The 12,095-nt window shown below is 43.3% G+C and overlaps 1 protein-coding gene across 1 annotated transcript in view; it reads left to right on the forward strand.

Annotated features, from left to right (window-relative positions):
- Positions 1-12,095, forward strand: part of LMBRD1 (LMBR1 domain containing 1) — a 360,506-nt gene that overhangs the window by 18,845 nt on the left and 329,566 nt on the right. The window contains exon 2 of the mRNA XM_069235723.1: positions 9,316-9,492. Within this exon, the coding sequence (XP_069091824.1) occupies positions 9,316-9,492 (177 nt within the window). The remainder of the gene's footprint in view (positions 1-9,315; positions 9,493-12,095) is intronic.

Here is a 12,095-nt window from a genome sequence, read left to right on the forward strand (position 1 = left end):
GTTAAAAATTACCATTTGATCTGTTCCAATAACCAGTGACATGGCTTGATAGTTCTTTGGGGAATTTTGTTTTTCATTGTAATATTTCATATTTTTTTAAGTAATTGCTTCTCAGCCGACGTGGACTGTGACCCTGAAAAATCAAAATAAAATATTAGTTTGCACTGACCCCTCACCCCCAGTGTTTTACATCTCATTGTAAAATGTGTGTTTTTTAATGTTATTCTTTGCCTTGACCTTTTTTTATAGGAGAATCCTTCCCTGGCATCTTCTCTCCGGTCAAAACAAGTAGCGCTAAAGCTGTCCTTTGTTCGATCAGCTGTTCTTGCCCACACCCTGATAGCTAACCCTTACTAAGTGGTCAGCCGGTAACCCCCATAGGCCTTTTCTGGACCCAGAGTCAAGCCATTGTCCTCTGAGCCAGAGTTATTGACTCTGGATGCGGAGATGGATTCCAGATATAGAGTGTGATAGGTGGCAGAATTGGTTTCACCAGTACTATCACGAGGCACGCTGACTAGGAGGGTCCTTTGAACAGCATCTCAGTTCCACAAGTCCATCAAGGTAGTGCTAAATCTGGCTTATTTATTTATTTATTTTGCAGTTTTATAAAGTGTGAGCTTGGCGCAAACGCTTTAAAGCACTGTACATAAGCACCATATTACTATTTCACAAGTTCAGGTTTTGCACATAATCAGAAGATGTTGAGCCTCTGTCGGCATGCAAACCTGGTTCCCCAGTTTCGAATTCAGCAGTGAGGCTGCGTCTTGTCTCCTTAGATCTTCAAGCCTCTTGTTCTGCCCATTGTTCCTGTCCATTCCCAGATAGCTAATGTCTGCTAAGTGGTCACCAGTTAACATCTATGGTCCTTCTGATTTCACCATTAAGTCAGATTTAAAGCAACAGGGAAGGAAATAACTTGTAAATATTTTTAAGCCCTTTTGTAATCAGAGGTGGGAAATAAATATGTTAGCCCCACCTAAGCCATAGGGAAAAGTCTAGCCATGTCTTCAGAGTGAAATAGCTTTTAGCTTTTATTTCACAGGAAGGGCTAACTAACCCATTTATGTAGCGTTCCTTTTTTCTATATTTATATTAATATCATTCCATGTGTAATTACAATGCGCCCTCTAAGGTTAATTTATGATTATATCAAATTAGGCTTTTTTCTACAAGGCGAACAACGTTTTCCTGCCATGTACAGCTTCAGTGCATTTACACCACAGCCTAGCCAGAGCACAGTTGTGCTTCTGTTAGATGTTTGTCACATATGTGACTGGTGTAAATATACAATGTAACTGACATATTACCTTTAACTTTCAATCCCATAGGTGCACTTTAGGTACGATTTACAGAAGGCTTATAGTGAAGTTAACGAGGGCACATAGGGAGTTCCAATGTACAGCACATATTGTAGAAGGGGAGCACAGACACTTTAGTACTGTTTAGCTTTCGTAAAGCGCAGAGTCCTAAAACCAACAAAGGTGTGGTCAGGAAAAGGGCAGAAACTCTAGCATGGCCATGCAGAAAAAAGGTGACTCTGCCGTACAGTTCTTACAGAGTAACAATGAGCTAGTCCATGGGAATAAAACATACCTCGAGATGAGTCTTAGGCTGACAGCAAAGAACATTTGGATGATGATTAAAATTAGAAGAACTTAAACCAAATGCTAAGTTTTCTAGAAAACCTAAACCCCTATCTACACCCACTGCTACACCAAATTACAACAAGAATCGACCAGAACAAGCAAGCATCTATAGTCCCCAAAACGCCCATGACCTAGTAGAGGGGGAATTGGGTAGGGACAGATGATATAAAAAGATATGCGAATCTGTGTGAGAAGTAAAGTAAATCGAGAAAGGTGAGGTAACCAGAGGGAAATATAAAAAGAGGAATTTGGTGGAAAAAGAGAGGTCGGGAAATGGGTAAAGTTTTAGAATGCAGTAGAACGAGAGATGGGGAGAAGGAAATGTAGAGAGCAGCAGAGGAATACAGTGCTCCTAAGGTTGAGGTAGACAGAGAATTAATGTTGAAATAGATGTGAATTAGAGAGCGGTGAAGGCAGCAAGAGGTAGAGGTAGGCACAGAGACCTGAGGAAAAACAAAGATATAAGGAAGAGTGGGAAAAATTAAAAGTATAGAAAACAGGTCAGCTAAGGAGAGTAGCGAGGAAGTGAGAAAGGTAAAGAGAAGGGTGTAAGGTAAAAAGAGAAAAGTGGTGTTGAACGGAAAAAGTTTAAATATGTGTGAAAGAGTAAAAGAGGTGGAGTTTATATGGATGTAAAGTGTAAGAGGAAGAGGTGAGGAGGTAGAGAGATCTATAAAGAAAGAGTTTGAGAGAAATAGTTGCAGTGGGGGGATGAGTAAACCTCGGGAAGGTGGTCCAAAGAAAGCGATGTGTTTGTGTGAGAGAGAGAAAATGAGAAAGAGAGAGGAGTTGAAGACAGAGGAAAAAAGGGGTATAGTTAGAGAAATAGTGGTAGTTAGAAAGGAATAAGTTGTTTAGGGAGGTGAAGGAAAAGGAATAGAGGTAGAAGGGGAGAAAAGAGAGGTTAGACAGTGAACTAATTGGGGAGATACATTGAGAGTTTAGGTAGTGAGGAGCTGAGTATCCCAGTTGGATTGATATCTGGATCCCTGTTAATGATTTTTTTGTCATGGGTGGGCCTAGGCCTGTCTTATGGAAATGGCTATTTTTTGTGGGACAGGAGTGACTCGCCAAGTGCTACACTTGTGATGATAGAGTGCTACTGCCATTACCATGAGTTAAGTGACAAATAGAACATGATGACAGCTTACCTGTTTTGTGGTTCATAATGATCAATAGTGTGAACAGACCTTTTTACCTGTATCTCTGGAGTGGTGCCTACTGACCCACGCATGTAACGTTTTGGGGCTTGGTCCTTAACTCACCATTGGACTGCATGGATAGCGTATAGCACTGACAGCTTGTGGTGTGTGTGTGTGTGTGTGTGTGAGAGAGGGGAGAGGGAAAAGAGGGTATGGGGGTGAGGGAGGAGAGAGAAAAGAGGGAGGGGAGAGAGAAAAGAGAGTGAGTCGGGAGGGGAGAGAAGAGAGAAGAAGAGAGACACATAACATGGAGTCCTAGGGGTTCAATTTTGAGAACATGGGGCCTGGCGAGGGTTAGGAGCGGTGGGGGCTGCAACCCCAGACAGGATATGTGGATTGTTGACATTTTTAGGGATGGGTTGAGCGCACACACTGATGTGCTCAGAGGATGCTCTGTTCCCCTTCCTTCAAAGGTCTCTGATTTCTGGAAGAGTTACTGGTCAGTGGATCCTGGGCTGGTTTTCGGGGAGATGCTGTGACTGATAAGATTGGCAATGGACCAGGGAATCTTGATGGAGTCGAATATGTAGGCCTTTAAACATTTATGAGGCACAATTGTTACTCCCTTGGCCTTTGTTATGGGTCAATCTGAGTTGGAGCCAATCCTCCGCAGACAGACTGTCTCTTTGACAAAGGGAAGTGCAGAGGACAGAGCACTTCAAAAGAGCCAACACTGGCAACCGGAACTTCGAAGGATCTGACACTAAATCACATACATGGAATTGGAAATAAAGGTGGGTTTATAAGACCAACAAGGGGTTCAGCAGCACTTGTAGAATAGAAGATCAGCACAATTTCTTGCTGCAGGAACCAGGACTAGGAACAATGGTCTGCTAGTCTCCCTAGTGGGTGAGGGACCATCATGCAGGAAGTCAAAACCACTTGGTCTGATCCTAGAGCACCAACCTTTTGACTCCCTGGCAATACTAGTGGATTCTATGAGGAGGAGGATGTACTTGGAGGGAGAAAGGCTCAGTGGGAATCATGGCGAGTGCTTACTGATGATCAAAATATGAGACACCATCCAGTTGGGACCGCCTCCGGAATGCAGGCTGTCCACCCAAAGTCAGTGACCCCAGGTGTGGCAGAAAGGGAGCCACTGTGAACTGTGAGCTATTGCCTGTGTGAGCATGAACGTCTGCAACACTCGTGGGACCAGGAGGGCGAGGGAGGTTTCTCTGAATTGCAGCCTGTCGTCCAGGTGTGTGAGCCCAAGTCACTCACCCCCATATGATCTGGAAGGGGGTGACCGTGAAGTGCGGGCCATTGTCTATGTGAATGCCAAGGTTAGCCACTCCTGTGTCACCAGGATGAGAGCCACTGTAAGTGAGGACTGTTGCCCTCTCCTTGACATGCCAAGAAAGCCAGGAGGAATACTTACCAATCGCCACAGGAGCTGGGCAAGGATTTCTGACACCGACTCCTGTCATCCAAAGACTGAAGACCTCAAGAAGTTATGGGTCATTAGCAACTGGAGCTCTCGAAGGAGCGCCCCAGTCGTCCTGGGATTGCTGACTTCCATTGGGTCCGGTTAGATTGTTCCAGGCTGTGGGGACTTGCCCGAACTTAACACCTAAATGCTACTAGCATTGACTCTTAAGTGAGACATGGACTTTGTTGCATGGGAACTAGCTTGGGACGCATATGGGAGTCGCCTCCCGTATAGAATGGGGAATAATCAGTCCCACTAGATGGAACAGGGGTTCTCTGAGGTTCTGCCTGGGACTGTGTTAGCATGCTGATCTTATGAGGTTGTGGGGATTATTTAGTGGGTTGATTCTATGCTTTGTGGGATTACATTAAAATATTTTTTTCGTAAAATTTAAGTATTTGCCTGGATAGTCATTTTACTGCAGAATCTGTGTGTATGTTGAGTCTTGAGCCTGTGTATGCCTCACACCTGCATCCCCTTTAAAGAGCCTTGGACTGCTCAAACCACGTAGTAAGTCAGTTCCCTGGAGCATCTAAAAAAAACAAAATATATATATATATATATATATATATATATATATATAATGGTAAAGACAGAAATTCGGTTGTGTGAGCAGTAAAGTAGTTGGAGGAGAGATACAACTGGACAGATGGAGAAAGTGGTGAGGTACAGAAAGGTGTGAGGTAGACACACTTAAGGTGGAGGAGGATTGCGAGTAATCTAGATGTAGGCAAGCACATCTAGTGATAGAGAGGGGGTCAAGGTTATGAGCGAGCGTGAGGAAAATGAGGTTGAGTGAGGGATATTAGATATATTGAGAGAAAGATGAGGTAGACAAAGGTGAGGTAGAGAGAACTGAAAGAGGGGAAGTAGATACACAGACCAGTAAAGACAAAGAAAGGGAGTTAAGGAAACAAAAAATGAGATGCAGTAAGGAGAAGGAAATGACACATTTTAAAAATGTAATTGCCATCAACTTCCCAAGAGTGCAAGGTTTAAGGCTGCGCAGGCCAGGCATGCATACTAGTAGACATATTCGTTTTCAGTGCAATGCAGCAAGCAGAGATGCTGCAATACGCATGGGGGAGAATGCAGCCAATTTATTTGCATATGTATTCTGCTTTTTGCTCGCCCTCGTTGGTTCACAAAAGCCTGACTTTCGCCATGCACAATCTTTGCACCCAGATGCATAAATGTGCTCATGCTGTCTAGAATAGGAGTTTTACTAAAAGCATACTTCCCAGTTCAAACTCCTATGCTTAGACCATTTCTAAACATTCCACACATTGTAAGAGCGCTGTGCACTGCAACAGAGATGCAATGTGTAAAATGTTTGGAGAAATGAAAATATTTATTTGTTAAAACTTCCTTCGGTGAATTGGTTTTTTATGCAAAGCTTAATCTGGCTTTCTTAGTAGGACGGCCTTTGCATCAAAAACTATGGGGGCGTCCTCTAACCAACCAAGGTACAACCACGTAATGCCCTTGATGCAAAATGGAGCAAAGCAGCGCAAACTGCTCTTTGCGCTCAGAAAAGTGCCCCTTTTCAGCGCAAAATACATTTTGCGTCGAAAATTAAATAGTCTTATGCCCCCAAGTTTCTACTGAGCATGGTGGATGGACTGTCTAACTAGAGCAAGCCTTTGTAATGCAATTGGTCACACATTTGCTAGAGTTGGAGCTAATGGCGTTGTAAATGACAATGTTTTTACCCATGTGTTTTGGTTTGGAGTGGATGTATGTGGTGTGGTGTTGGAATTATGTGGGATATGTTGTGCTGTGTCATGCTATGCTTGTTGTTTGATGTTATGCTTTGTTGTTATGCTAAGCTATATGTTATGCTATGCTATGTTGTCTTATGTTGTGTTACGCTATGCTAACCTGTATTGTGTTACGCTAGGCAGTGTTCTCTTATGTTGTCCTTATGTTGTGTTATACTATGTTGGCTTATATTATGCTATGTAGTGTTATGCTGTGTGTTGTTGTGCTATAGTACGTTGTGTTATGTTACCCTATGCTATGTTGTGTTATGCTGTGCTACATTGTATTATGTTATGTTGTGCTCCGGGTATCTCAGAAAATACTAATTACAAACAACAAATACCTACGGCATCCACAGTCACTACCCCGACCTAAAAGGCGTGCACTTTCTGTTCGCCCTGGTCTCTCGAAAATCCAAAGTATAATTTAGACCAGTGTTCAAATTTCATTTTTCTTTCAACAAATCGCCGGCTGTTTCAATTCTGTGCAGTAGGCTGGACGGACCGACGTCCTCAGGAAACATTCTCGAGCATAGAAGATACACAGACAGGGGGCTGGGTGGAGGTTTGAGGTTGGCAAGCTTACAAGCGCTGCAGCTGGGTGAACAGCTTCTGTGAGCTCACACTTGTCGCACCAAAACACCCGTTCCTTACACGCTTCCCTGCGTAGGCGACTGGTCGCGACAGTCAGTCACACCATGCAGACATCTGAGAGGCCAACAGGGCACGTCAGATGCAACTGTGAAAGCCTGCTAGAGCTGGGGCAGCGTGTGTCGACCTATTGCTGTATAACATATTTTGCAGTGGGTCCGGCAAATGTCACGAGTCAGGTTTGCGTAAGAAAGACAAATATATGCGGAAAAGGGCCAGTCATGTGTCAGGTTTGGGTGTGCAAGGCTTGTAGAGTTGGTGAAGTCATTCACATGACAAGGTGACTAATGGAAGGCAGACAGAGCTGGTATGGAGCCAGTCACATTATGGTCGGCTATGCAAGGCTTACTGGGCTGGTGAAGAGTCATTCACATACCATCTCTTATGGAAGGCCGACAGAGCTGGGATAGAGCCAGTCACATACGGTTTGGTTTTGCAAGGCTGGTGAGGAGTCAGTCACATGCTCTGGTCACTACGGAAAGCCAAAAGAGTTGGGATAGTCTGTCGCATTAGGATTGGCTTACAGGGCTAGTGAAGTCATTCACATGCCATGGCCATTTATGGAAGGCCGACAGAGCTGGGATAGAGCCACTCACAGTAGGTTTGGCAATGCAGGGCTTGCGGGGCTTGTGAAGAGACATTCACATGCCACGGTCACGTATGAAAGACCAAAATAACTTGGAAACAGATCTATGTCATCACCCATGGGAATAGATAAGGAAGAGTCGGTCACATGTCAGGCTTGACTGTGAAAGGCTAGCTGAGCTGGGGAAAGTGGTAGTCACATGTCTTACTGTTCACTCAAAGGTCAATACATAAGGAAGAGTCAGTCACATGTCAGGCTTGACTGTGAAAGGCTAGTTGAGCTGGGGAAATGTCAGTCACGTGTGACCGATCACCCAAAGGTCAATGCATAAGGAAGAGACAGTCACAAATGTACGGCTTGACAGTGAAAGGTGGCAGAGTCTGGAATAGTGAGTGACATGTCAGGCTTGGTTATGGAAGGCTGGCTGAGCTGGGGAAGTGTCATTCATATGTCAGACTTGGCTGTGGAACTCTGGCTGAGCTGGGGCAGTGTCAGTCACATGTCAGGTCACAGACTGATATTGTGCAGTAACACATTTTCACTCACTCTCACACTGTACTCACCCCAGACGGAAGTCTGCACTCATAGTTTGCTTTGCGTTGAAGCTCACAATGGAGTCTTGGAGCCAGTGCCATGGGTGGGAGTAGGAGGGGAGAAGGGAGGGTGGTGGCTGCCGGGCTGTGGCATCCAGTGTCCCTACTGGGATGTCTGCCCACTCGGCTACGGCTACCGGATGTGGGCAGTGTCTGTCGGCCCCAGGATGTAAGTGGCGTCTCCTGGTGCCTCTGTACCAAAAGCCGCCGGATGTAAGCAGTGTCTGTTAGCATGGGTACCCAGGGCAACTTGGCACAGGTGGTGTCTGTGCCCTCAGACGTTGGTGTATGTGGTGTCTGCCAGACTACATGGTGTCTGCTGGTGTATGTGGAGCGCAACAGCATAAAAAATATACTGAATAAAGAGGCTTATCTTATTTTCACAAGGGTGGAAGGAAAGTTAAAAATGCATTGTATCTGTACAAAATATTCCGAATAAACAGGTAGGATTTAGACAACGAGCTCAAGATGTTGTGCTTGTTTGCACTGTGAGCACCATGGCCACCATGCAGCACGAAGGGGAGAGACAAAAGTAAAGAAATAGATAGCCCACACTAAAGTATATCTGCAATCGTGCAATATTCCTTGTAACAGGGGCAGTCTGCAAGGTGTGACAAAAACAGCCTCAAGGCGGGACAAATGTGAAGCATTTACCAATTACATCAAGTGATTTCTGAAAGGCAAGCCCAAGAAGGAATGAAAGTGATTGGCATGGTTAAAAGCTCACAATACTTGCAAAAAGTCAAAGCGCTTGCGCGCTCGACGTAATAAAAAGAGGCTGGCATTTATAAGCAACGTTATTATGGCAATGGCAGGAATTTTAACTGTTCCATTTACTTTACCAAGAGGGCTCTTGAAATGTGGACAACTGTACTCATGCCTTAAAAAGCCTCTCAGTTACTTCCACAAACTGCAGTGGTTTCTTTCGTATTTCATAGGTCTAATGTCACTACATGTTTATAGTTTTAAGATGATTATTAGAAGACTGGACTTTCTGAGTGACTCTTGGTTTTCTGAAGTAGCCCTTTTGGGTCCGGTACCTGATTAACTGTATTGCTAAGAGCTCAAATAAGGCGTGATACAACTAGAGGTTACAAACTGCTGGTTCTCTTTGGTACTTGCTGTTTACTTCAGAACCAGTCTGCCTCTTTACCTTTATAATTTCCCCTTTCTTGCTAGCTTTTTTTGCTGAAAAAGGGAAGATATACATCAAACAGAATAATTTTTCGACCGGGCGATTACAGTGGTCAGAGATATGATATAGGCAACAGCATTTGTGAGCATTTAGTAAGTGTAACTAGAATGATAATCTTGAGGCCACAAAATAATGTGACAAACAGTTTTCTAGCACTCACATAGTTTTGTGATGTTTTTAAACCTACCAGTGATGGTGAACTGCTTTGATAAGTTGCTAAACTAAAATGCGTTCTTTCTCATTTCAGGCTATTCTGGCGTTCTGTTGGGTATATATTCGCAAGTACCAAAGTCAACGAGAAAGTGAAGTTGTTTCTACTATAACATCAATTTCTGCTCTTGCAATTGCACTCATCACCTCCGCCCTTCTTCCGGTAGACATATTTCTGGTTTCCTTTATGAAAAATCAAAATGGCACATTTAAGGTAAGGCTCTTCACTGCCTGTTTGTTGACAAGATCGTTTCTGCTTTTTGCCTTGCTGAGTTCTTGCTATAAGTGGAAGTTAATTCTCCGTGTTTTGGGTGTTTTCACGGATGATTTTGTGAAAGCATTAGAGTATGTAAGATAAGGCACAGAAGGATATCAACATATTTTTTTATTTCACCTTAAGAAGAAAAATCATAATTATGCCTGCATAGATGCTGTGTGATAAAGCAGTTTTCAAGATCTTATAGACACTGTTTAAAAAATGATGTGATAAAATATTTATTTTTTAAATGGATGTTACTTTTTAGGTCTCGCCTAAGACACCATTCTTTGTCGTTAGGAAACATTTTATTGTGAGACCCGTGGCCGGTGCGCCGAACACCAAGGCTGCGTAGTCCTGAATCCAACTCAGTCCTCTTTAATCCAGTGCCAGACACTCTGTGACCCTTTATCTCAATCAAGCAGGTTCGTGCTCTCTCTGTGTGACGGGTTTTCAGTCTTTTTCTTCCTCCTCTTTAAGGTTTGTGCATTTTCCCTCTCTTGCTCCTGAAAAGTAAAAAAAGTGTTTGTTCTCAAAAAGGAGTGCTGGTGGCCCCAACTGACAACCACTGGTTCAAATTAAGCACTGGGTCTTGCCTGAGACAGCGAATCGGCTGTTTGTTGTGAGGCGTTTTGTTACCTTTAAAGTGGTTTAGAGCCATTGGCTCCATTGCCACTCTTTCTTGCTACACTTCCTTATTAGCATATCCGTCATTACAACAAGTACAATGACTGCACAAATCGGTATTATAAAGTGTAATCAAAACCAGTTTAGTTAAATTAAGGCAATCTACACGGGGGTAAGGGGAAACCATTTCCATTGCGATCAATAGGTAACCCCCCTTGCTCAGCCAGTAGGTGAAACTGTGTAAACCTTTTCAACCCAGCAGTCCAGAAATGTCTAACATTTTTAAGGGACAGGGATATAACGTCATTCTTTAAGGGGAGGTATCGCATTACACTTCACCTTAGGCCCTCCTTACTGTTAGAATAAAAATGCGAGGAGAAACTCGTAAAACAATGTTTCCTATAAAACCTAGGCATTAGAGTGTGGGAAAAGGACATGTAAATAAGCCTAAGGCCCTGCTGTACTAAAAGCACCCTGTAATCACATCGAAGAAAAGATCCCCATTTTTTCATAATGTGGCATTTGATGAAGACTTAAGAGAGATGTTGGTCTATAGATTTTCATCATATAAACTAAGTGGGCTAGTCACTAACTTTCTATATTAGCTAGGTAGAGACCCCCTTTTTCTGTGGTGGAATAAAGTTTGGAACTCTTTAAACTTAGTCTATTTACCCCCCAAACTCCGCCCCTGACCAAATAACTTTATAGGTGCAAAACGTGAAAAAATAATTTCATTGGCTCATTAGGGGGGTTGCTAATTCGGGGGTGGAGTTAAGATATGGTCATTAAGATGTAATCTGCATAGTATAATGCTTTAATCTCACCTGCAGTCATTTGAATCCTGTGAATATATTCTTTTGTGTGAATGACAATCACAAGGGGTTGAATGGTTATCAGGAATAGCAGCAGGGCTAGGGGGCAATCCTGACCGGTTCCTCTGTGCATTTGAAAATGTCAATATGGTTTGAAATACCAATGCGTTGCGTTTATGATACATGCCTTTAGTTAGTGTGAGGTTTTCTAGCAGATACCCATCCTTTCCATTGTTTAGAAGAGGTAACCCCATTCTACCCAGTCGATTGCCTTTTTGGTGTCCAAAGATAGGAGAACTTTCTCATCCTTTACCTTGTTCGACCTGCCTGAAGAATGTAAGAATATATGTAATGGTTGGATGGGGAGCACACATGCACAAACCTCCCCCTGAGAAGAGAGTATTAGGCGTGCAACATCTTTCGTTAGGTGTTTTGCTAGGACCTTAGCTAGGATCTTTACATCCATAGGTATATGTGATATCGTTCTGTAAGTAGGACGCACTAGCAGGTCTTTGCCTGGCATAGGAAGTACTGATATTCTGGCTCTTAGAAAGTCATCATTGAGGTGGACCATAGTTATTGCATCCTTGAATACCAATTTTATTAGGGGGACAAACAGTGGTTTGGTCATCTTATAAAATACCTCTGGAAATCCGTCCTCTCCTGGGGCCTTAGCAGAGGTGATTTTGTCAGTCAGTTTAGCCATTTTGTCTGAGGATTTCTCAATGTCTAGCATGTGAGATTGCTCTTGCTTTAGCTTAGGCAACTTCAGTCGTTCAAAAAAGTTGTTTTTGTTATGTGTTTGTGTGCGATGGGTAGACGTATTAAGAGTTTCATAATACTTCAGAAATTCAGTCATGCTAATCGATTTGGTTTGTGAGAAGGCCTCCTCTAGTGTTGCAGAGGGCAGGTATCATCCTGACGATTCTCTGTCAGTTTTGTCTTGCTAGCAGTCGGCCTGCTTTCTCTCCCTTCTCATAATGTCTCTGGCAGAGGCAGAAGAGAGAACTCTCCACCTTCATTGTGTAAAAGGTATTTGTTGGACCTGTTTTGTCAGTTAGTATTCTTACAGAGTGTCACAATGAGGAGCAGTAGTGTTGTGTTCTTTAGTCAGCGTGTGAA

This window comes from Pleurodeles waltl, chromosome 5 (genome assembly GCF_031143425.1).
Source record: "Pleurodeles waltl isolate 20211129_DDA chromosome 5, aPleWal1.hap1.20221129, whole genome shotgun sequence".
Taxonomy (NCBI): domain Eukaryota; kingdom Metazoa; phylum Chordata; class Amphibia; order Caudata; family Salamandridae; genus Pleurodeles; species Pleurodeles waltl.